General features: G+C 38.9%; 1 protein-coding gene across 13 annotated transcripts in view; it reads left to right on the top strand.

The window, feature by feature from the left end:
* trim36 (tripartite motif containing 36) overlaps nt 1-25,731 on the top strand; it is a 161,152-nt gene that overhangs the window by 58,544 nt on the left and 76,877 nt on the right. For 5 of the 13 annotated variants that reach the window (XM_043711000.2, XM_087998551.1, XM_043710899.2 and 2 more), the window contains exons 3-4: nt 8,640-8,669; nt 21,141-21,484. In XM_043711000.2, coding sequence (XP_043566935.1) covers nt 21,326-21,484 — 159 coding nt within the window. In that variant the 5' untranslated portion in view covers nt 8,640-8,669; nt 21,141-21,325. The remainder of the gene's footprint in view (nt 1-8,639; nt 8,670-21,140; nt 21,485-25,731) is intronic. The other 8 variants (XM_087998524.1, XM_087998543.1, XM_087998556.1 and 5 more) reach the window with 3 other exon arrangements.

Here is a 25,731-nt window from a genome sequence, read left to right on the forward strand (position 1 = left end):
GAGTAAGGAGTTTTTTTTAAGGTTGTTGACCTATAACTAGTGAGGTTCCACAGGGATCAGTGCTGGGACCGCAACTGTTTACAATATATGTTAGTAACTTGGTGGAAGCAAGTGAATGTACCGTAGCCAAATTTGCAGTTGACACAAAAATAAGTGGGAAGGCAGGTTGGGAGAGGGATACAAAGTCTACAGATAGATATTGAAAGGTTAAGTAGGTGAGCAAAAAGATGGCAAGTGGAGTATAATGTGGGAAAATAAAAAGTTTCATTTTGGAAGGGCGAACAAAAGAAGAGAGTATTATTTAAATGGAAAAAGGTTGTGGAAAATTATTACACAAAGAAACTTGGGGATACTAGTGCATGAAACCCAGTAAGTTAGCACACAGCAGGGTATCACAGCTAACCAGGAATTTTGGCCCTTATTTCAAGGGGGCTGGAGTATAAGAGTAGACATTTCTTCTTGCAACTGTACAAGGTGAGACCACGTCTGGAGTACTGAGAGACATTTTGGTCCCCTCATTGAGGAAAATATGTTATTTCAATGGAGGCAGTTCAGAGAAGGTTCACTTAGATGATGCCCAGCAAGGAGGGATTTTCTGATGAGAAATTTCTTAAACAGGTCGAGACTGTACTCACTGGAGTTTAGAAGAATGATAGATGATCCACTTGAAACATATGGGATTTGAAAGGGGCTTGACAGAGTAAATGCTGAGATGTTTACCCTCGTGGGAGAGTCTAGGACCAGAGGACATTGTCTCAAAATTAAATGCAGCCAGTTTAAACTGAGATGAGGAGGAATTTCTCATCTTAGAAGGTTGAGAGTCATTGGAATTCCTTGCCACAGAGAGCTGAGGAGGCAGAGTCCTTGTGTATATTTAAAGCTGAGCTGAATAGATTCTTGATCAGCAGAGGACTCAGGGTTATTGGGAAAGTGATTGGGAGGAAGGTTGGATCAGCCATAATTCTGTTGACTGATGGAGCAGGCTTATGGGGCTGAATTTTATACTCCTGTTTAATCTATTATGATCTTATGATCTTACAAAAGTAGCTGGGTGTCCTTATGCACTGGTCATTGAAAGCAAACATGCAGCTGCAGCAAACAGAAAGGCAAATGGCATGTTGGTCTTCATTGCAGGAGGGTTTCAGTGCAGCTGTGTTGAAGCATTATGTGCAGTTTTGGTCTCCTTATCCAAGAAAATATATACTGACCGGGGAAGAGTGAAGGTTCACCAGACTGATTTCTGGAATCATTTGTTAACTGAAGAGATGTTGGGTCGACTGGGTGTGCATTCACTGGAGTTTGGAAGAACAAAAGGCCATCTCGTTGAAATATATAAAATTCTGACTGAGCTGGACAAACTGGATGCACAGATAATGTTTTCTCTGGCTGGGGTTCCAGAATGGAGGGTCACAATCTCAGCATATGCAGTAGGCCATTTTGGACTGCAAAGGGAAGAAATGTCTTTGCTTGGAGGTTGGTAAATGTGTGGTATTCTCTACCATTGAAAGCTGAAAAGGCAACTTCACTCAATATATTTAAGTAAGAAAGAGTTAGGTTTCTAAAAGCTAAAGATGTCAGTTTATGGAGTAGACATAAAGGTTCAGCCATGATTGTGTTGAATGGTGAGACAGGTTTAGTGAAGTGAATGGTCTGCTCCTGATCCTTTTCTAGATTAGAGTAGTGCTGGAAAAGCACAGAAGTCAGGCAGCATCCAAGCAGCAGGAAAATCAATGTTTCCATATGAATGAGAAAAGGTTAAGACTATTAAGATTAGCAGCATGAAAACCTTTTGAACATTAGGAGGTATGAAATTGAAATGAAAATCCAGTTAAAGAAACTCTCCTAACAAACCTCAGAAAAATTATATTCTAACCCTTTTCTGAGGGTTTGTTAATATAAATGCAAAACATTATGTATCCAGTGTCCTTCCCTCTATACCTTTATACTTCATTCATATTCCAATCTTTAGAAGCAAGATTGTAACCTCAGCAACAGAACATGGAGCACAGACCATGACATTATGTGAGTTGCATTAGTTTCCTTATTGAAAGTGGAACACTGAAAGTGCCAAAAGCATTGGCAATGCCTCTTGCTTGCAGGATCACCATACTTATTTTTGACTTGGAGTAGGCTGAGCTATTGAGTTACAGTGCTATTTCAATTTTGCTGGTCTTTCATTGGACAGTCCACAACTACTATGGTAAAGTCACAAATGCTGTTCAAATAACACAAAGATGTTTATTGGAAAGATGCTCCACTTAGCCTTAAACTGAGACTGCAGAGATTTAGTTTTTATTACTTTTTTATCTGGCACCTTTTATAGTGGCATAATATGATGAAAATCAAAGACATATTAAATTTATTCGTCAAAGTCATCCCTATCTAATCTAGTGGGAATGGATATGTGAATGAAGATAGCATGTATCTAAGATTAGCTCTAAGTTTCCGCATATGGAACTAAATGTTTAAAACCAAGTGCACCAACACAATTTACTGGTTTCTTTGATGATTTTTATTTACACTAATTCTCCTATTTCAATGCTTTCAACATCCAAAGTCAGCATTGAGCACTCTCATATACCTAAAGTAAAGCATAACCAAGTTAGATACAGAATATAATCCTCTCTGTCATACCCAAGAAGCCAGTTTCTGCCTCTACTTCAGAGGCAACCAGTGACACAAATATATCTTTTATCACGCCCCATATCCACCAACTCAATGTCACTTAGAATTAATATGATTTAAAAAAAACATTTGCAAGTTAAGGGCAGCATTGTCTAAGCCAGCATCTATTGTCTATTCCTAGCTGCCCTTAAAAAGGTGGTGGTAAGCTGTCTCTTGAGCTGTCTCTATAGGGACGTAAGGACACCCAAAGTGCTGCTATGAAGGTATTTCAGGATCTTCTCAGCCACAGTGAAGGAATTGCAATATATTTATTGTCTATCAGACAGGAAAAGCTTTTTCACTCGCTAGATTTCTGGGATTCTGAATTAGTTATTATGGTCAGACATGACAACGTTTCTAGTTCATGAGTTTAATGCATTTACCAAGTGGCATTATATATGTATAAACTTGAGCAGTGAATTCTCACAGCCTATGCAGTTATGGTGGGATATCATGGCCAAGAGCAGTTCAAACCTTGCAATATGGCCATGCGTGGATTTACAGCAGACATCAGATAGCAATCAGGAAGGGGAGCACTGGCTGCTTTGACTGCCACCCTCACCAGAAACAACACAACCTATTATAAGGTTATTATGTTAGACTGTTACAGGATAATCCATATCCACCACAGCAATGATTGTGAATTTTAAAACTCTCAAAAGCCAATTTGAATCATACACTATGGCATCCTTTCAAAGAAAGAAAAAAAGCAAAAGCATCTGGTATGACATCATTTCAGCTGTTACTGAATCCCTATGTAATCTGTGTCTATTTACAGCAATGTTGTGCTATATTGAATATGTACAAATATACAGTGCTGGACATATAATTTTCTTGAAATATTTCAAAGAAAATGAAATTGCGTGTGAAAGTCAACACACATCCTTGAAAACCTAAGACAACAACATGCAGAAAAAAATTAACTCTTTGTTTTTGACAGTGTTGCAATGCAAAGTGTATAATGTAGACCTGTCTATAATGCACTTGAACACAACACTGTATATGTCATTCTAAGCACAGATCTTTGCTAACTAATTCATATCCCAGTCCTATGGTGTGAGTAGAGCTTTCAAGCAATAAATAAGTTAACAAAGAAAAGTTTAAAGTTCTTCAAATGGTGGAAATATGCAGCAGGTCAGTCTATAACTATAAAGAGAAAAGGATAGTTAGCAATTCAGGCACTATCCCCCTCACCATAGGATTAGCCTACATTTTTACTTTATGATTTGAGGCAGACAAGATGATCAGAGGATTAGATAGAGTAGACAGTGAAAGTCTTTTTCCTACGATGATGACATCAGCTTGTATGAGGGGGCATAACTACAAATTGAGGGGTGATAAATTTAAGACAGGTGTCAGAGGCAGGTTCTTTACTCAGAGAGTGGTAAGGGCGTGGAATGCCAAACCTGTCAATGTAGTTAACTCAGCCACATTAGGGAGATTTAAACAATCCTTGGATAAGCACATGGATGATGATGGGATAATGGCTGAAAATGTGTTGCTGGAAAAGCGCAGCAGGTCAGGCAGCATCCAGGGAACAGGAGAATCGACGTTTCGGGCATAAGCCCTTCTTCAGGAATTCCTGAAGAAGGGCTTATGCCCGAAACGTCGATTCTCCTGTTCCCTGGATGCTGCCTGACCTGCTGCGCTTTTCCAGCAACACATTTTCAGCTCTGATCTCCAGCATCTGCAGACCTCACTTTCTCCTCGATGATGGGATAATGTAGAGGGACGAGCTGAGAATAGTTCACAGGTCAGCGCAACATCGAGGGCCGAAGGGCATGTTCTGCGCTGTATCTTTCTATGTTCTATGTTCTATGATTGCTGTCTGACTTGCTGCGCATTTCCAATAACTTCTGTCAACAATTAGTTCGTGAATAATATTGAACTATATTAATAAGTGGAAGATGGATAGGTTAATGTATCATCTCATGTTGTGATTAATGATATCCATCATTCAAATCCAGGGTGAGGTTGTTATATTTCATTCTTAACATTTTCATCTACACTAGAAGTTCCAAGTTATGATTTTAAAACAATATTAATAGGATATGAGCTTATTGCCCACAATTAGTTGCCTAGAGAGCATTTCAGAGGAAACCACATTGCTGTATGTCTAGAGTCACATGTCGGCCAGATCAGGTAAACAAAATTGATTTCCTTCTTTAAAAGTGATTAGTAAACCAGATGGGTTTTTATAACAATCAACAGTTATTCCATAACTACAATTAGGTCAGTTTTTTATTGAATCCAAATTTCACCACTTGCCATCATGGGTTTCAACCCCACATCCCCATAACATTAGGGGTTCAGGATAACTAGTCCATGATATTACCACTCCAATGCCATCTTTGCTATAAATACCAGAACTCTAATTCTTTATTCAGCAAATGCAATTAATAAATATTTGTAGTGTTAGACACCATGGACAAAAAACTGAACTGTGTTAGACACGTAATTATTGTGCTTCCAAGAGCTGGTCACAGGTTAGGAACTCACCCCCTCACTCCCTAAGGTCTGTCCAAAATCTACAATGCACAAGTCAGGAGTGTGATGGAATACATCCCACTTGCTTGGATGGGTGCAGCTCCAACAACACTCAAGAAGCTTGACACCATCCAGATAAACCAGCCCACATGATAGGCACCAGATTCATAAACATTTTATTCCCTCAACATCAACTCTCTGTAGCAACAGTGCATACCATCACAAGATGTACTGCAGCAACTTACTAAGGCTCCTCTGACAGAACCTTCTAAAGTCCTGAATGCTACCTTCTAGATAGACAAGAGCAGCAGATGCATGGGAACCACCTGCAAGCTCCCTCAATACCGTTCATTATCCTGAATTTAAACTATATTAATGTTTCTTCAGTGTCACTAGATCTCTGGAAATCCTTCTCTAACAGCACTGTGGATCTACTACAACACAAGACTACACCAGTTCGAGAAAGTAGCTTCCCACCATCCTCTTAGGAAAAACATGGGATGGGCAATAATTGCTGGCCTAGACAACCATATCTCATGAATGAACAAAAAAAACCAAATTGTTTTTAAGTCATGCTACTAAATTGTAGAACAAAACATTGGCTTTTTCCTGAGAGAAATACCTTGCTGAGGAAGGGCAAAAGAGGGTAATGAGATGAACAATCTTTTGGGAGAATTTGATACGGCAGTGCAGAGTATCCAGAATTTCATAGTGGAATACAGTTAAGAAAACAAGAATTGTTCTGACATTGAAACTGCAGTGAACATGTGACACAAGAAAGCTAACAAGGTAGAGTGGGAATTACAGTTAAATTGTTCAGAGTGAGTTTGAAAAAGTATTTTATAATTTCAGAAGTTTACTATTGATATAAAGTGATTGTTCAGAAATTAATGATGACATTTATCACTAGGGTGGTTATAATGAACAGTCAACAACACCCAAAGTTAACAACATAATCCATGCCAAGTGAAAAATGCTTGTACAGTGGTGGTGCACTTTTATTGAAAAACCTTTTTCTAAACATTGTTCTAGAGAAAATGGAGATGGGTTGATGCTTATTTATTGGAAATCATGAATAAATAGATTTTTTTTGCAGGAATTCTTGATGACAGTTCTTATCCGTTTTGAATGCTGTTGCTGGTCAACGTTCTATCCAAATTTGATACCTCTTAAAAAAAAGTGTTGCAGCATTTGCAATAATATTTTTGAAGCAAGCACAAGACAGAAACCTTAGAAAATAAATGTTTGAATTTTTTATCACTTGTTACAGATCAGGACTCCATTCAAGTCAAAAAGCATTTAGGATATTTGATTTGCTGAACTCTGCTTTCATCAGCCTCATGTTGGGAGGAACTTTATGCCTCGTATCTCTATGACTGGCTCTTGGAATTAAATAACAGTTTTGTCCCAAGTTTCAGCCTGAACTGGTTTTAAACCTAATCCCAAAATGCAATGAGTGTGCTCGAAACCACTAAGTCCTACTTATTAGGTTTGATAGAGGATTGGCTAACCAACAGAAAGCAGACAATCAGGATAATTAGGTCTTTTTCTGGTTGGCAAGGTGTAACTAGTAGGGTGCCATAGGGTTTGATCCTTGGGTCCCAACTATTTACAATCTTTATTAATGACTTAGATGCAGGGATAGAAGGTACAATAACCAAATTTGAAGATGATACTAAAATAGGTATAATTGCAATGAAGAAGTAGGAAATTTACAAATGGGTATGGACAGAGTAGGTGAATTGCCCAAAATTGGCAGTTGGAGTTTAATGTAGATAAGTGTTAGCTTATCCATTTTCATTGGAAGAATAGAAAGGCAATTTATTATCTAAATAGAGAGCACCTTCAGAGTGTCCACATGCATGAATTGCAGAAAACCAGTATTCAAGCACAGCAGGTAATAAAGAAGGCAAATGGAATTTTTGCAATTATTACTAAATAAGTAGAGTTTAAAGTAGCAAAATGTAACTGCAATTGTGCAAGGATTAGTGAGACCATAACTGGAGTACAGTTTTGGTCCCTTTATTCAAGTCTATTTGTAATTACATTCATTAGATTGATTCTAGAGGTTGAGAGATTTGTCTTATGAAGAGAGATTCAGTAACAGAGGCCAATACTTTCTGGAGCTTATAAGAACAAAAGGAGTTCTAATTGTGGTATTTAGGATGCTGAAAGGGTTTGACAAAATAGGCATACAGAGAATGTTTCCTCGTGTGTGGCAATCTACAATGAGATGTCATAGTTTAAGGATAAGGGGTAGCACATTTAAAATGGGGATGAGGAGACATTCTTTCACTCAAAGGGCCATGAGTCTGTGGAATTCACTACCCCAGAGTACGGTGGATGCCATGACATTTAGTAAATTTAAGGACAAGACAGACAGATTTTTAATCAGTAATGGGTTGAAAGGTTATGGAGAGTAGATGAGAAAGTGGAATAGAGGTTGGAATTAGATCAGCCCTAATCATATTGAATGGCAGAGCAGGCTCGAGAGCTGAATTACCTACTTCTCATTCTTATGTTCTTACCTGAGAGAAAAATGTCGTCTCTATATGTGCTTTGGTAGCTTGTTTATTAAATGCTTATTAACTTATGTTATTATATTTATGTAAATATTATATTAGAGGAGACATACCAAGCAAGATGTTTTCAGATTTGATCTTCAAGTTAACTGATCTCCATTGGAATGACATTAGTAATGGTATAGTTGGCTCCAGTGTTCTAAGATAAGAGGAGAATAAAAATCAGTCAGGATTCTCTTTCCTGATTATTCTTCTGGAAAAGGTGTTTACTAGGGCAATGGTTAAGAGTACAAGAATACTTGTGCTGCTCTCAGTTATGAAATAGTCAGCATTCACTATGTCAAATTACAGAAATCACTAGCTTTTGTTTAAGACATCATAAATTATGTGTAAAATATGGAACTATTATAATAGGTTTTCATGCCATAAAAAAAGGAGAGTGGGAATTATGTGTGATACTTCATATCATTTCCAAAATTATTCCAATGGAGTAAATGTTATATATAAACTATTGTACATTTTCTACCAGTTGCTGTACTGTTGATGTGCAAACTCATTTTGAATATTTTACCCAATGAAATGTTTTGGGCTGCATTATAGCTTGAGGAATAGTTTGCATTGTGCTTTCTGTACACTAATTGAATGATGTCAAAGTAAATTGTTGTAATTTTTTAAACTGGATAAATAAACACTACAAGTCAGTGTTTTAAATATATTGAGAAGCAAGAGGTGCTGCAGTTTATTGTAGCTCTGTTTTGGTACTGTTTTTCTGATTCAGAAATGTAGTGAACTAATCCTATTCTACAAATTAAATCATGCTTTTAAAAATGTAACCTAATTTATGTTGCATTATCTCTGAGGTAATGTATTGATCAGCCAGTGAAGTATAAAACTAATATAGGGCTTACTTATTATAGCGTAATGGTACTGGAGGATCCTTCCTGATTTTATGTTAATTGATTACAGCCTCACTGCGAAGGTCATTTGGGAGAAAAGGTAGACCTATTCTGTGTTTATTTAGGTTTGATGATTCTTCACTACAGCTCTATTACAATGAATGTCTTTGCAAGAGAAGAAAATGTTTGGTGATTTTCAAACAAATGGTGGTCAAGTGCTGAAGTTAACAAATGGAAGACATCTTTACAATAGAATTGCTTTTTCAACAAATTAATCAACTAAAATTCTATGATACAGTAATACTTGCTTGTAAATGATGAACATCACTTCAGCACTTTTGGGAAGTGATGTTTAGAATAATCTAAAATGCAATTTTGTACCTGAACCTCAGAAGTGATAGTACCACTGAATAAAAATCTATCAACGGGTCTCAACATGTTTTGAGATTAGGCATTCATCTAATGACCAAATGAATTGTCAATTTGTGACACATATAATACTTGTGTAATAATGCATGCTTATTCATTCCAGCACAAGTGAGAACGGAACCAGACCCTATGTGAACTTCAGTGTAACCTGACCACTGCTGAGTATTTTGTTTCTGGCATTCAGTTCTCTTTTGCTTGGTTCATTAGTTTGTAACAACAGTGTGCCTGTCCCAGTGCTTGCTTCTGTGATCTGCTGCTTTCTGATTGTGCTACATCCCACTGTTTCCTGATTTTGTTGTGTTTTGTGTGGTATTGTTGTTTGCTGTGGTTTATGTTTCTTTCTTACTGCCTGAAATATTGCAAAATACAAATCAACAGTAGGTATTGCAGCATACGATAGATTTATAGATATACCAATTCAATTTATCCAAAGAAAAGTCAGTGAGTTTTCTTAGAAAGCATTGGAGTGAAAGTTTTCTGAATGCAGTTTCATGGCCATTAATTGCTACATAGTCATTTGACATTCTGAGCCATTCAACTCAGGACGATGGATGACCATGAACTAAATGGTCTGTCCCACAAGCTGCTGGAAGGTACTTAATGAGAGCATTGTCCTATGACACTTTCCTGCAGCTGTCAGCAACTGGATAACATTGACATTGAGGAAATATTAAGAGTAAGTGCCAGGAATGAAATAGTATGAGCACAATAAAGGGGATAGGGGAAAAAAAGCTAAAAATTAAAATCCATCATTAGACTGTGTCAATCAATTGCTTAGATGTTATATGTTTACATTATTTATTTCAGTTTATTTTACCTTTTTAATTGACATTCAATGTTTTACATGAAATATTTCTGATGTGAAGTGACTGACCAATACTAACCAAGCTAATCCTGTGTCCTAATGAATTATTAAGATATTATTTCGCATTACTTAGTACATTTTACTTTATGATTTTCGGGCATACTAACTTGTTTTAAAATAGTTATGTTCAGTCAATAAATGTTCAGCATGCTCACATTGTTCATAAATGTTCACATTTGAAAATATTGTGTTGTACTGACACCAGCATTTGAGTTATTACTAATATTATAGCTTGCTAACTTATTATATTATATTGTGAATTATTAATGTTTCTCTCTTCTGACTAACAACATTGCTAGTCTGCATATTAATAACATTGTTACTATCCTATAAATAACCAAATATTACTATCCTGTAAATTACTAATGCTAAATTAACATTCTCAGCTATATCATCTGAACAGGGTAGCTGAACATAAGCAAAATGGTTTCCCAGGAAATGTTGGCATTGTTATGCAGCGTTCTTATCCTTCATCTGTTCATTGAGTCATTGTTTCAATCTCACTTTATCTTTTTCTGTCTCTCATATTTTCTTCCCTCTTTCTCATTTTCTGTCACATTCCATCTCCAATCTTTTTTTAAAAAAAAGGAAACTGCATGGGCTCCATGTTTTTTATCTTTTAATTGAGCTTATCAGGAACTGTAAATATCCATGGTGGTAATATGATAAAGAGGCTCAGAAATCACTGACTAAAAGGCTCGGGTAACTTAACATTAGGTTATGTATAAAAAATCAGGTTGGAGTAGTACTTCCTATAAGCAACAAACATATATTGTGGAGTCAATCTTAATTGTCTCTATCTTGGGAATATTGAGGGAGTGGGCTGTGAGAAAATGCTAATTTTAACCTATAGGCTCTTACAGGTGGCCGAGGCACCCTCAGATAAAAACATCATGACCTTCTGTAAATTACAGTTCCATGATTTCACTGGGGTCTCATTGTATTTTAACCTGAACATCGAAAGGAAAACCAATTTCAATTTCCTACCAGCAAGCAGATCAACTGCTTGCAGGAAGGACACAAAAGCCATTTGATTATATCAAACATGCCTTTGTGGTGCTAGGAATGTCAAGAGTGTGCTTCTGGTCATCACAAAGGAAGTCATCACCTAGACATACCTGATGCAAAAAGGAAATGGAACTGTGGCATTTGAACAATCCCTGGGACTTAATATAAATCTGAAAAACTAAGACTGGAAGTGTGGCTCTCATTCAGTGACAATCCACCAACTGCTCCCGCCAACACCACCCCCACCTTCATCCAAAGAAAATCACACATACCTGAAACCAATTTGAGGTTAAAAGCATCTGTTTAGTGTCAGTTTTGGTGTTTCCATTCAAATTTGCATTAGTCTAAGTGCGAGCAGCAAGTATCAATACACTGAATATTGTGAATGTCATTCACACCGAAAGCTTAACCAATGTTACACGTGTGCTGATAAGTTTTTTCATTTGAATTTTCAGTACCAGAGAATATATCCAATTATGTTACATCTACCCTTGTTTAAAGCAATGTCCAACATCATCTGACTCCTTGAAGGCTTGATCCACTTACCACCTGTAGTTACTCACCTGTGCTGAAAATACATCAGCTGCTGCGATTCAGGCAGTAAAATCTGCAGCACTGTCATAAATTGCACAAGGTTTTCATTCCAAACTTAATTATTAATATTTATATAATAACCCATCAAATAAGATAAAAGATATTTGCTAAAGGGTTGTTAAGGGATATGATAAACCCTCAACAACCTGAGACTAGGAATTAAATTAAAATATCGCTCTGGAATTGTAAACAGAAAAAATCTGAATTAATCAATTACAAGTTCAGTTAGCATAGTTTAATTTTGGAAGAAAAATTTAGTTATAAAATAGTTTTATTAACTCAATCAGTTTTATCTTTAATAGTATACAGCGGTAGTGTGGATTCAATTGTTTGTTTTTGAGTGGGTGGGTTGGGAGGGTTGTAAGAAATTCTGACAATGTGACATGGATAGGTATTCAGTAGCAGTTGTGTTTAAAATTAAGGTGAGCAGCTGTTAAGTTCATAGCTAGTGATCGTTAACAATTTCAGGCATGTCTAATTAGAGTCTCTTATGCACCAGTGAATGCCAATGGTCTCCGCTGAGGAAGTGTAACTGACATTAACCAACATATAGCAAAACACTCTCTAAAGTTTATTTTAAGATGAGAAATATTTTCAAAGAACAATGATATATATTTTCATAAAATGCTATATAAATTCAAGATTGAAGTTAGAATACCAAATTGACCAAGCAGGACAGTTTGGTGTACTTGATCAGTAACTAATCAAATGAGGTGAAATGCTGCTTCAGTAGGCCTGAGGAAGGAGCAGCACTCCAAAAGCTAGTGCTTCCAAATAAACCTGGTGTGGTGTGATTTTTAACTTTGTCCACCTCAATCCAACACTGGCACCTCTACATCAGGTGAATTAAGAAAACAATAACTTCTTATGTCATTTTCAATCATCGGGCAGAATCTTATGAGTCCTATGGCAGCAGACCAGGAGGAGGGATTGTTTGCAGAATGACAGAGAAAAGCACTGGTGGAAGTCCCCAATGTTTGCTGGTGGTGACCAAATGGCAAATGAGCTGCCACACGACAGCCAGTTGAGCCACTTAAGTGTAATACGTACCATGACATGTACTTTTAAATGCCACGTCCCACCTCCAATGGCATTTTGCCTGCATCTGAGGTGCTTATTGCAATGGGGGAGACCACCCTGTAAAACTTGATTGCCTCTGAGTGGGTACTGGCTAGAAGAAAGCCTGCTGTTTGGGGACTTGATGGCCCACAGGGTAGCACAGTGGCTGTGTTAGCTGCTCCAGCAGCAGTACAACAGTCTGCACACCTTATGAATTAATGATAGTTTTAGAACATTAGAAATGACTAATTTAAGTTCAGGAAGTCACGATGTAGAAACAGTCCAAGTCGAGATAAAAAATTATAAAGGTAAGAAGTCACTTGTGGGAATGATGTCCAGGCCTCCTACCACTAACCAGATTGCAGAATAGATTAGAAAGGTAAAAAAAAGGGTGTTTGTCAGAAAGTATTGTAATAATCAGGGCAGATTTTAATCTATGTATAGCCTGGAAAAATTAGATGGGAAAAGGTAGCTTAGTTGAGGAGTTCATTTAATGTACTGGAAACAACAAATGTTTTCAGGATAGTTTCTTAGAATAACACATTCTGGAGCCAACCAGAAAGCAGTCGATACTAGACCTGGTATTGTGCAATGAGACAGGACTAATTAGTAATCACATAATTAAGGTGCCTGCTAGGCAAGAGTGATTGCAATATGTTTGAATTTTGCATGCAGTTTGAGGAAGAGAAACATGAGTCTAAGACAAGTGTTTAAATCTTAAATAAGGCCAATTATGAGGGCATCCAAGCAGAGCCAACTACTATAAATTGATAAATTAGAGCAATATTTAAAGGACAGACATTTGAAGTGATATTTCAGAAAACAGTGTCAGGATACAAGACAGACCATTTAGTACTGAAGATGAGGAAAAATTTCTTCACTTAAAGGGTCGTTAATATATAGAATTCTCTACTTCAGAATGCCATGGAGGCCTAGTCACTGAATTTATTGAAGAAATAAATAGTTTTTTTTAAAAGTTGTCAAAGGGGTGGGTCGAGGTAGCGGGGCTGTGGTATTGAAATAGAGGATCAGCTATGATCACATTTTATGGTGGAGCAGTCTTGAAAGACCGAATAGCTTATTCCTGTGCTTAGTTTCTATGTTGCTATGTTTAATACACAGAAAATATGTATTTCAACAAGAAAGAAAAATTCCAAAGGTACACCTCACCACCCATAGGTAACAAAAAAAACTTAATGAAATTATCAAACTTAAAAACAAAGAATTTCATAAGATTCACTGGCAAGTTAAAACAAAACTGGGCAGAATTTTCAAAAAGGAAAGAATAACTAAGAGATTGATATGGATGGAAAATTAGAATGCAATAGAAAGCTAGCTAGAAATATAAAAACAGTAAAAAATTTACAGAAATTTTAAAACAAGAGAAGAATTAGCAGAGTGAGCATTAGTCATATAGGAAGTAAGTCTGGGAAATAATGGGAAATAAGGAGATGACAAGTTAATTGAACAAGTATTTTGCATCGGTCCTAATTGTAGAGGAAATTAGTAGCATTCCAGAAATTTCTGAAATTGTGATTTCTAGAAATAACTGGGAGAGTGGAAAATTTCACTCATCATGAAACTGCACCTGTGTAAATTGTTGTAGCTGGGGCTAACTATACCTCATCCCAAGGTCTTAAAAGAAATGGCTAGTAAGATAGTTCATGTGTTGGCTTTGATTAGATTAGATTAGATTACTTACAGTGTGGAAACAGGCCCTTCGGCCCAACAAGTCCACACCGCACCGCCGAAGCACAACCCACCCATACCCCTACGTTTACCCCTTACCTATCACTATGGGCAATTTAGCATGGCCAATTCACCTGACCTGCACATCTTTGGACTGTGGGAGGAAACCGGAGCACCCGGAGGAAACCCACGTAGACATGGGGAGAACGTGCAAACTCCACACAGTTAGTCGCCTGAGGCGGGAATTGAACCCGGGTCTCTGGCGCTGTGAGGCAGCAGTGCTAACCACTGTGCCACCGTGCCGCCCACTAATCTTCCAAAGTTCCATAGATTCAGGGAAAGTTCCATTAGTTTGGAAAATAGCAAATGTAACTTTCATTCTAATAGTTACACTCGTGATGGAGAGGGATAAGTGTGTACTACAGGGCAAGAATTATAGCTGGGGTAAGGGAAATTATGATGCGGTGAGGCATGACTTAGGATGTGTGGCTTGGAAAAGTAGACTCCAAGGCAAGAGTGTAAATGATATGTGGAACTTGTTCAAGGGGCAACTATTGAGTGTCCTTGATAATTATGTACCTGTCAGGCAGGTAGGAAAGGGTCGTGCGAGGGAGCCGTGGTTTAATAAGGAATTGGAATCCCTTGTTAAATGGAAGAGGGCGGCCTATCTCAAGATGAGACGTGAAGGTTCAATTGGGGCGATTGAGAGTTATAGGGTAGCCAGGAAGGACCTGAAGAGAGAGCTAAAAGCAGCAAGGAGGGGACATGAAAGGTCCTTAGTAGATAGGATTAGGGAAAACCCTAAGGCTTTCTATAGGTATGTTAGGAATAAAAGAATGACTAGGGTAGGAATAGGTCCAGTCAAGGATAGTAGGGGGAAGTTGCGTGTGGAGGCGGAAGAGATTGGGGAGACACTGAATGAATACTTTTCTTCAGTATTCACTCAGGAACAGGGCATTGTTGTCGATGAGAATACTGAGGCACAAATAAGTAGAATGGATGGCTTTGAGGTATGTAGAGAAGAGGTGTTGGAAATCCTGGAAAAGGTGAAAATAGATAAGTCCCCTGGGCCTGATGGCATTTATCCTAGGATTCTCTGGGAAGCAAGGGAGGAGATTGCAGAGCCATTGGCCTTGATTTTTATGTCCTCTTTGTCTACAGGAGTAGTCCCAGAAGACTGGAGGATAGCAAATGTGGTTCCCTTGTTCAAAAAGGGGAGTAGGGATAGCCCTAGTAACTATAGGCCGGTGAGTCTCACTTCTGTTGTGGGCAAAGTCTTAGAGAGAATTGTAAGGGATAGGATTTATGCACATCTAGATAGGAATAATGTGATCAAGGATAGTCAGCATGGTTTTGTGAAGGGCAAGTCGTGCCTCACAAACCTTATTGAATTCTTTGAAAAGGTGACGAAGGAGGTTGATGAGGGGAAAGCGGTAGATGTGGTATATATGGATTTTAGTAAGGCGTTTGATAAGGTTCCCCATGGTAGGCTACTGCAGAAAATACGGAGATATGGCATTGAGGGTGAGTTGGAGGTTTGGATTAGGAATTGGCTGGATGGAAGAAGACAGAGGGTAGTAGTTGATGGCAAAGTTTCTTCATGGAGTGCCGTCACTAGCGGTGTTCCGCAAGGATCTGTTTTGGGACCATTGCTGTTTGTCATTTTTATAAATGACCTGGAAGAGGGGTTAGAAGGTTGGGTGAGCAAGTTTGCGGATGACACGAAAGTCGGAGGAGTTGTTGACAGTGAGGAAGCATGTGGCAGGTTACAGCAGGATATAGAGAAGCTGCAGAGCTGGGCAGAAAGGTGGCAGATGGAATTCAATGTAGCTAAGTGCGAGGTGATTCACTTTGGGAAGAATAACAAAAAGATGGGGTACTGGGCTAATGGTCGGATACTTGGTAGTGTGGATGAGCAGAGGGATCTTGGTGTCCATGTACACAGATCTCTGAAAGTTGCCACCCAGGTAAATAGTGCGGTGAGGAAGGCATATGGCGTACTGGCTTTTATTGGTAGAGGAATTGAGTTCCGGAGTCCTGAGGTCATGATGCAGTTGTATAAGACTCTGGTACGGCCGCATCTGGAATATTGTGTGCAGTTTTGGTCGCCATACTATAGGAAGGATGTGGAGGCATTGGAACGGGTGCAGAGGAGGTTTACCAGGATGTTGCCTGGTATGGAAGGAAAATCGTATGAGGAAAGACTGAGGCACTTGGGGCTGTTTTCACTAGAGAAAAGAAGGTTTAGGGGTGACTTGATTGAGGTGTACAAGATGATTAGGGGGTTAGATAGGGTCGACAGTATGAACCTTTTCCCGCGTATTGAGTCGGGTATTACAAGGGGGCATAGCTTTAAATTAAGGGGGGGTAGATATAGGACTGATGTTAGGGGTAGGTTCTTCACTCAGCGAGTCGTTAGTTCATGGAATGCCCTGCCAGTAACAGTGGTGGACTCTCCCTCTTTATGGGCATTTAAGAGGGCATTGGATAGGTATATGGAGGATAGTGGGTTAGTGTAGTTTAGGTGGGCTTGGATCGGCGCAACATCGAGGGCCCAAGGGCCTGTACTGCGCTGTATTCTTCTATGTTCTATGTTCTATGTTCTATGAGACAGGAAGCTGGAAATGCAAAGCCTCTCACATGACATCTATCATAGGGAAGGTATTAGAAACTAGAATTAAAGACCTGATGACAAGCCACTGAACAATGTTCCATGAAACTAGATAGGGTCAGCATAATTTTGTGTAAGGGAAATCATGTTTAACCAATTCATTGGAGTTTTTTGAAGAAGTAATAGGTGGTTAAAAAAAAAACAAACTTAAGGGATGCACTGCACTTAAATTTTCAGGAGGCATTTAATAAATTGCAACAGCAAAGGTTATTGTGGAAAGGAAAATGATCATGATATAAGAGTGACATATTGACATGGTTAGGCAAATAGCTAGCTAACAGAAAACAGAGTAGGCATAAATGCATCATTTTCTGGTTGATGAGGAGTAATAAGTGGTGCACATCGGGATCAATGCTGGGGTATTAATGTTTTATAATTTATGTAAATTATTTGGATGGAAGTACTGAAAAAAGGTAGTTCGAGTTACTGATGGCACAAAGATACTTTGAAGATGAGATAAGGAGGCTGCAAAGGGATCTAGATAGGCCAGTAAGTGGGCAATAATCTGGCAACTGAAATATAACGTGACAAAATATGCAACTGATCAGTTTGTTATGTAAGTACAGAGGTCGCAGACCTCTGAAGTATTTATTTATTTTGTGGGATGCAGGCATGGCTGGCTGGCCAGCATTTATTGCCCGTTCCTAGTTGCCCTTGAGAAGGTGGTGGTGAGCTGCCTTCTTGAACTGATGCAGTCTGCCCATGGTGGTTGGCCCACAGTGCCGTCAGGGAGGGCATTCCAGGATTTTGACCTAGCGACATTGAAGGAACGGCAATATATTTCCAGCTCAGAATGGTGAGTGACTTGGAGTGGAACCATATATTTGCTGCCCCTGTCCTTCTAGAAGGAAGTGGTCGTGGGTTTGGAAAGTGCTTTCTGAGTATCTTTGATCATTTTTTGCAGCGCATCTTGTAGGTAGTATACACTGTTGCTACTGACCATCAGTGATGAAGGGAGTGGATGCAATGCCAATCAAGTGGGCTGCTTTGTCCTGGATGGTGTCAAACCTCTTGAGTGTCATTGGGGCTGCCCTCATCCAAGCAAGTGGGGAGTATTCCATCACATTCCTGACTTGTGAATACAGATTTACATGTTTTAGTGCATGAATCACAAACCATTGGTATGCAGGTATGTACTGAGGAAAGCTAATAGTAGGTTATGGTTTATTAGGAGGAGAAATTAATACAACACTAGGGAGTATACCCCTTCAGTTGTTTCAGAATTGAAACTATATCTGGTGTACACCAAACAATATTGGTCTCTTTATTTAAAGAAGTGTATAAATGCTTTAGCAGCAGTTCAAAAAGATTTGTTAGATGAATACCTGGAATAGATGGATTGTCTTAGGAGGAAACATTGGACAGGTTAGCTTTTATTCATTTAAATTTAGAAGAGTAAAATTGATTGAAACATATAAGTTCTTGAGCAGCATTGACATGGTAGATTTGGGAGAATCTAAAACCAGGGATCACTGCTTAAGCATAAGAGGTCCTTCCTTTAAGACAGACATGAGAACACTTTTTTGTGAGATGTTGTTGAATCTTTGGACTCTCTTCCTCAAAAGAAGAGTCTTTGGATATTTTTATGGCAGAATTATATAGATAATTGATAATACGAATGTGAAAGGTTAGCAAAGGTAGGTTAGGATGTGGAGTAATCAGATCAGTTATGCTCGTATTGAAAAGTGAAGGAGGTTCAAGGAGCTGAATATCCCACTCCTGTTCCTAATTGGTATGATTGTATATTATTGTATGTTAATAATAATTAGTCTGCCTTCCTTAATTTTGAAACAAAAAAGAACTCAAACGTTTTGGAAATTTCATTCATTTATTCTGGGTGATTATTGAACATTATGATTTTGTAAATTTGATGCTATCTAACAATTAGATCCAATACATTACAACGGTGACTACGCTCCAAAAGCACTCAAATATGCTTTGGGATGAAAGCTGCTATTATCAATGTAGCATATTTCTTTTATCTAATTACCTCATTTTAATTTGCTACATGTGTTGCAGAAAGATGTATTTAAGTTAATTTTCCAAGCTCCCATCCTTGACTAGCTCAGGAGGTGATGCATTACCTAGTGTAACATAGAGCTGTGTGAACCCAGAATATCTGAGCTGGCGGTTTTTAGTCTTTTTATGTCCCTACTCCTTGAGCTATCGAGGGAATGTTAGCTCAGCTTTCTGCTGCTGATTTGCTATGAAGTGACTCCCCCCTGGAATGGCTTGTTGTAGTTGCCAGATGAGGGTAATATTTCCTTCCCTATGATGAGTGATTAATTTCACTAGCAGTGCTTACTGAGATAAATAAAATGACTTAGCAGTCTTGGCACAGAGCTTCCGGACTGCCTATCAGGAATTTGGGCTTCGATGCCGAATTCATGGCCTGCAGGGTTTTGCATTCAGTGAGGCGATGTTCAAATTCCTGATATGTATTCATGCCATGCCGTGTCCCATGGTAGACAGTCACAGATTGAAAGTGGCTTTTTGTGGGGGGGGGGGCGGGGTAGAAACTCAAAGCACTTCAATTTGTGCAAATATGCACTATCTTCAGGATTTGTAGTTGTAGAAAAACATTGACAAGATAGCGGGGGGGGGGGGGGGGCACGGTTGGGGGGAGCTGGAAGGAAAAGCATCAGAGTGACCTTTAATAAAAGTGAAGTCAAAATGACCTAGTTGTTTTTTTGGATGTGTGTTTATTTTCCTAGTTCTGTGTGTTATAAACCTGTATTCATATTACACAGCACAATGTCTCCATGAACAACAAGATAACACTTTGATCAAGTCACTTACCTGGACAAAATAGACACTTGATATTATTGCCATTAGAAAAATCAGTGAATGTGTGAAACTGTACCTTAAACTCCAGATTACATTACACCCCTTCTGGGATAACATCCCAGGGTAGATTAACCATGGTTACTTTAATGATGAAAGAAGACTGGATATGCCAAATAATAGTGTTTATACTTCCAAGTAGTCCAATCTAAGGTTTTCTAAATAAACTGAAAGTTCATTAAATGCAATGTAATAATTTGTTTAAAGTAATCTTGTGTCAGCTTGCACTATTTCAGTAAATAGTTTAGCTTTACTGACTCGTAAAATGCCTCTTGCATAGAGTTGCAATGAAAGATTCTAATTTGTCATGACTTGTACACTAACTATAAAAATTAGATGAGCAATTTTCAAAAGTTAAACCACTGACAACCAAACTTTACTTTCTGTGAAGTGAAATATTGATTTTGTTTAAGTTACATTGCTTAAACATATCTAGCATACCCAAGAACCTTTACAATGGTCAATTATTTTCTGGCTCCATAGAAGTTGTATCAATATTGTAAATGGGTTTACATTGCACTTTAAATAGGATTTTGTTAGGCTATGGAAAACATTTTCATAGCAAGTTATAAGCCAAATGGCAAAATTGTAAAGAGATTCCAAACAGAGAGAGATCTAAGTTTGTTTGGACACATATCTTTGAAATTGGTGGATTGTTAATAAAGGTAAGAAAACATATGGAATTTGGAGGCTAGGAAATAATATGAAACTTATGCTAAACCTAGATGAAATGTTGGTTCAGTCCAGCTGGTACAGCATGTTCAGTTCTGGGCACAATTTTAAGAAGGGTGTGAAGTCTTTGAAGAGAATACAGAAGAGATTGATTAGAATGATTCCAGGGATGAGCGCTTTGAGTAATGTCAATAAACTGGAGAATCTAAGGCTGTTCTTCTTAAAGCAGAGAAGGCTAAGAGGAGCTCTAATACACGTGTTTAACATTGTGAAGTGTTGGATGGAGAACATTAAAAGCAACTGTTTCCAGCAGCTGAAATCTTATTCGGCAAGAAGCACAGATTTAAAGTGGTTGGCATACGTGCTGGTTGTAACATATGGGAAAACCTTTTTCGCAATGAGTCATTACAATTTGAAATGCATATTCAATTAAATGGTCTGTACAGATTCACAAGAAGAATTGCTTAAGATCTTAAATGATAAAAATTGCATGGGTATAGGCAGGAGGAAGTAGTGGCTCTAACTATATTGTTCTTTGACAGAGCATGTGCAAACTTAATAGGCTGAATGACCTCTTTCTGTGCTGTACTATTCTGATATTCTAACATCTTCTTTCTAGCAATTCTAATAATCTATATAATTTTGCTACTCTGTCAATCCTCTTTCTTTTCCACTCTCCCTTATCTGTCCTTCCTCTCTACCTTCCCGTTATTTTTTCATGTGTTGGTTGACTAAAAAAGGATCTGCTGCCCATCCAGGCTGGAAACGAACCATCCACAGTCAAGGAATCACCACCTTCCCTTGTCCTAGCTGCAAATATGACATAGATCTTGGAGAACGTGGCCTTAGTGGTCTGTTCCGAAACTTCACCTTGGAAACAATTGTGGAAAGATACAGACAGGCCGCTAGAGCAGCGGTGGCAATCATGTGCAATCTCTGCAAGCCCCCACCTCAGGAGGCCACAAAGAGCTGCATGGACTGCAAGGCGAGTTACTGCAATGAGTGTTTCAAACTCCATCATCCTTGGGGGACTCCAAAGGCCCAGCATGAATATGTAGGACCAACAACCAACTTCCGACCTAAGGTACAGAGCTTCTCTTTTCACTACATTTGTACAACATATTTCAGAAGACCAGTCCCTGAAATGCATTTATTTTCTTAGACATTTTATGCAAGCTGAAAAATCATGATTAAATAAGTAAACAAACTATTTCCCACTCCTTCTTTGCAAATATATGATTGTACACAGCCCAATCAGTTGAACTTATCCCTTTCCACAAATGCACAAACAGGAAAAGGACCAAAACATTTTCATGAAGATGATGCTTTATTTACAATTAATTTGAAATGCATTCAGGACTACAGAGAGTTAGCAGAACCAACAGACAGCATTGAATATTGGAAGTGACATGTCTAACACTCAACAATGTGTTAAGTTAATCAGTAATATCTTGCATATATAAATTGTACAGATCTGGTCACTGTATATTATAGACATTTTGCATTTATTCATTAAAATTGAAATATATTTAGTTACCTAAGTGGAAAGGGGAGCCATTGAATAGATTGCACAGCTGAATTCATTTCCTTATTTATTCATTCTGACTCAAATGCACAGATCAACTTTAAGTTTAGCATTTCCCTTGAGGACATTAATGATGCGACAGATTAAAGTAACCTAAATACATACAGGAAACAATCTTCAAGCAATTTTTTTTAATGCTATCATCTTATTACCAGGTTTTGTTAAACAGTTTACCTTAACTCTCTAAATTTCAAAATCCCAGTTTGGCGGAGTGATCACTGGTTTTTCATGTGGCACGATTGTGTGATTCACAATATTTCATCTCCAGCTTCCTTTCTTGTTAATAGGGTGTTATTTCTAACAAAGAGTTAAAGATCCTAGTCTGTCAATCTTACAAATATAATCATAGCTGTGCTATAATTATAAGATCTGTCGATGAATATGTGACAAATGTTGCTGTCATATTACTCACGTGTGCAACAGCTGCACATCAGACCCTTAAGACTGTGGCATTTCTCGAGGATTCCTGCAAATATGACCAAAAAGAAAGATGCACCAATTGCAAATATCAGCTACATTTATTTTAAAATATAGATTACCTTTCCCTCCTCCAAGTATCGTATGACCCCACAGTGGCAATGATACCTTGCCGAAGGGAAAATGTTTCATGTTTGACTTTGGATAAAATATGATATCAATGTTAGAGGCATCACAGCTGAACTTGATTCAGAAAAACTCATTTTCCTAACGTTTTTTTTGGGACAGGGATTGTAGTTTCTGCAGCTTACCCTCCCCTGGTGCTAATTGTAATTCACTTTGTTTAGGCCCAGTTGTGATGATGTGCTTCCTAATGTTCAGCTCCTCACCAGTCATATGGAGACTGTCCTATCTCTGATCACCCCATGAGGCTGACTGGCCATTCTCAAGCTGCTGGATTGGCATCAGAGGCTACCCTTAACCTACTGTGCTGGGATTCCATGACCAATGGCTATTACGCATCTTGAATGAGGCCTGCTGATTGTCATAGAGTCAGAGAGATTTACAGCATGGAAACAGACCCTTTGGTCTAACTCGTCCATGCTGACCAGATATCCCAACCCAATCTAGTCCCACCTGCCAGCACCTGGCCCATATCCCTCCAAACCCTTCCTATTCATATACCCATCCAGATGCCTTTTAAATGTTGCAATTGTACTAGCCTCCACCACATCCTCTGGCAGCTCAGTCCATACACATACCATCCTCTGCATGAAGAAGTTGCCCCTTAGGTCTCTTTTATATCTTTCCCCTCTCACCTTAAACCTATGCCCTCTAGTTCTGGACTTCCCCACCCCAGGGGAAAATACTTTGTCTATTTATCCTATCCATGTCTCTCATGATTTTATAAACCTCTGTAAGGTCACCCGTCAGCCTCAACACTCCAGGGAAAACAGCCCTAGCCTATTCAGCCTCTCCCTATAGCGCAAATCCTCCTAGCCTGGCAAAATTCTTGTAAATCTTTCCTGAACCCTGTCAAATTTCACAATATCTTTCTGATAGGAAGGAGACCAGAACTGCACACAATATTCCAACAGTGGCCTAACAGCTGCAACATGACCTCCCAACTCCTGTACTCAATACTCTGACCAATAAAGGAAATCATACCAAACATCTTTTTCACTATCTTATCTACCTGCGACTCCACTTTCAAGGAGCTATGAACCTGCACTCCAAAGTCTCTTTGTTCAGCAACAGTCCCTAGGACCTTACCATTAAGTGTATAAGTCCTGCTAAGATTTGCTTTCCCAAAATGTAGCACTTCGCATTTATCTGAATTAAACTCCATCTGCCACTTCTCAGCCCATTGGCCCATCTCATCAAGATCCTGTTGTAATCTGAGGTAACCTTCTTCACTGTCCACTACACCTCCAATTTTGGTGTCATCTGCAAACTTACTAACTATACCTCTTATGCTCACATCCAAACTATTTATAGAAATGATGAAAAGTAGTGGACCCAGCACTGACCCTTGTGGCACTCCACTGGTCACAGGCCTCCAGTCTGAAAAACAACCCTCCACCACCACCCTGTCTTCTACCTTTGAGCCAGTTCTGTATCCAAATGGCTAGTTCTCCCTGTATGCCATGAGATCTAACCTTACTAATCAGTCTTCCATGGGGAACCTTGTCGAACGCCTTACTGAAATCCATAGAGATCACATCTACTGCTCTGCCCTCATCAATCTTCTTTGTTACTTCTTCAAAATAATCAAATTTGTGAAACATGATTTCCCACGCACAAAGCCATGTTGACTATCCCTAATCACTCCTTACCTTTCCAAATACATGTACATCCTGTCCCTCAGGATTCCCTCCAACAACTTGCCCACCACCGACATCAGGCGCACTGGTCTATAGTTCCCTGGCTTGTCCTTACCTCCTTTCTTAAACAGTGACACCATGCTAGCCAACCTCCAGTCTTCCGGCACCTCACCTGTGACTATCGATGTTACAAATATCTCAGCAAGAGGTCCAGCAATCACTTCCCTAGCTTCCCACAGAGTTCTAGCGTACACCTGATCACGTCCTAGGGATTTATCCACTTTTATGCGCTTCAAGACATCCAGCACTTCCTCCTCTGTAATCTGGACAATTTCAAGATGTCACTGTCTATTCCCCTACATTCTAATCTCTTCCATATCCTTTTCCACAGTAAATACTGATGCAAAATACTTGTTTAGTATCTCCCCATTTTCTGCGGCTCCACACAAAGGCCGTCTTGCTGATCTTTGAGGGCCTCTATTCTCTCCCTAGTTACCCTTTTGTCCTTAATGTATTTATAAAACCCTTTTGGATTCTCCTTAACCCTATTTGCCAAAGCTATCTCATGTCCCCTTTTTGCCCTCCTGATTTCTCTCTTAAGTATACTCCTACTGCCTTTATAGTCTTCTAAGGATTTACTCAATCTATCCTGTCTATACCTGACATATGCTACCTTCTTTTTCTTAACCAAAACCTCAATTTCTGTAGTCATCCAGCATTCCTTATACTACCAGCCTTCCCTTTCACCCTAACAGGAATATACTTTCTTCCCATTGTCCAGTGTCCTTTTACCTGCGAACATCTGCACCCAATCAGCCTAGTACTGTCAAAATTGGCCGTTCTTCAATTTAGAACTTCAACTTTTAGGTGTGGCCTATCCTTTTACTGAACATGACAACTTACTTCCTTTGTGTCTGCACTAAGTGGCAAGGCAAAGCAGAAGTAATGTGAGCCTGGTATCTCTGGGTAAGGGAACAAAAAGAAGGGGCAGGAATACTGTCCACATCCAATTAGGCTCAGAGTGAGTGTACGCAACTACAGCAGGCCAAGAGCTCAGAGGTGAAACCTCCTCCAGCCTCTGAGCTAGGTATTTGACTCTGAACTCCCAGTGTTTTTGTTACAGACTATAATGACAGTAGCCAGTGCCACCCGAAGTGCAACACGGAAGTTTTGAGTGAATTGGAGATGCACCAAGAGAATTCTTAGAGATTGGTGCATATCTGTCAGTATCTGTGGACATGAAGTCCATGTAGGCGGTGCCAATTGAGCATGCCCTGAGATGATGGTGGAAAAGTTCAATATGAAGGTCTTCTAGATCTAGTTGAATTTGCCAGATACCTGTTTTGATTTCCATGCTGAGGTTAATGAGGTGAGCTGGACTTGTTGCTGCCCAATGAGAATCTCTCCATAACACTAATGAGAAGCAAAAGAGATGGAGCAATATTCTTCCGACATCGAATGACCTTGTCTGTCTTCTCGTCTGAATCTGCCACAAAATTAGCCATA

The sequence above is a fragment of the Chiloscyllium plagiosum genome, unplaced genomic scaffold (genome assembly GCF_037043375.1).
Source record: "Chiloscyllium plagiosum isolate Xiang-an unplaced genomic scaffold, Cpla_swu_hap1 HiC_scaffold_2, whole genome shotgun sequence".
Classification (NCBI taxonomy): domain Eukaryota; kingdom Metazoa; phylum Chordata; class Chondrichthyes; order Orectolobiformes; family Hemiscylliidae; genus Chiloscyllium; species Chiloscyllium plagiosum.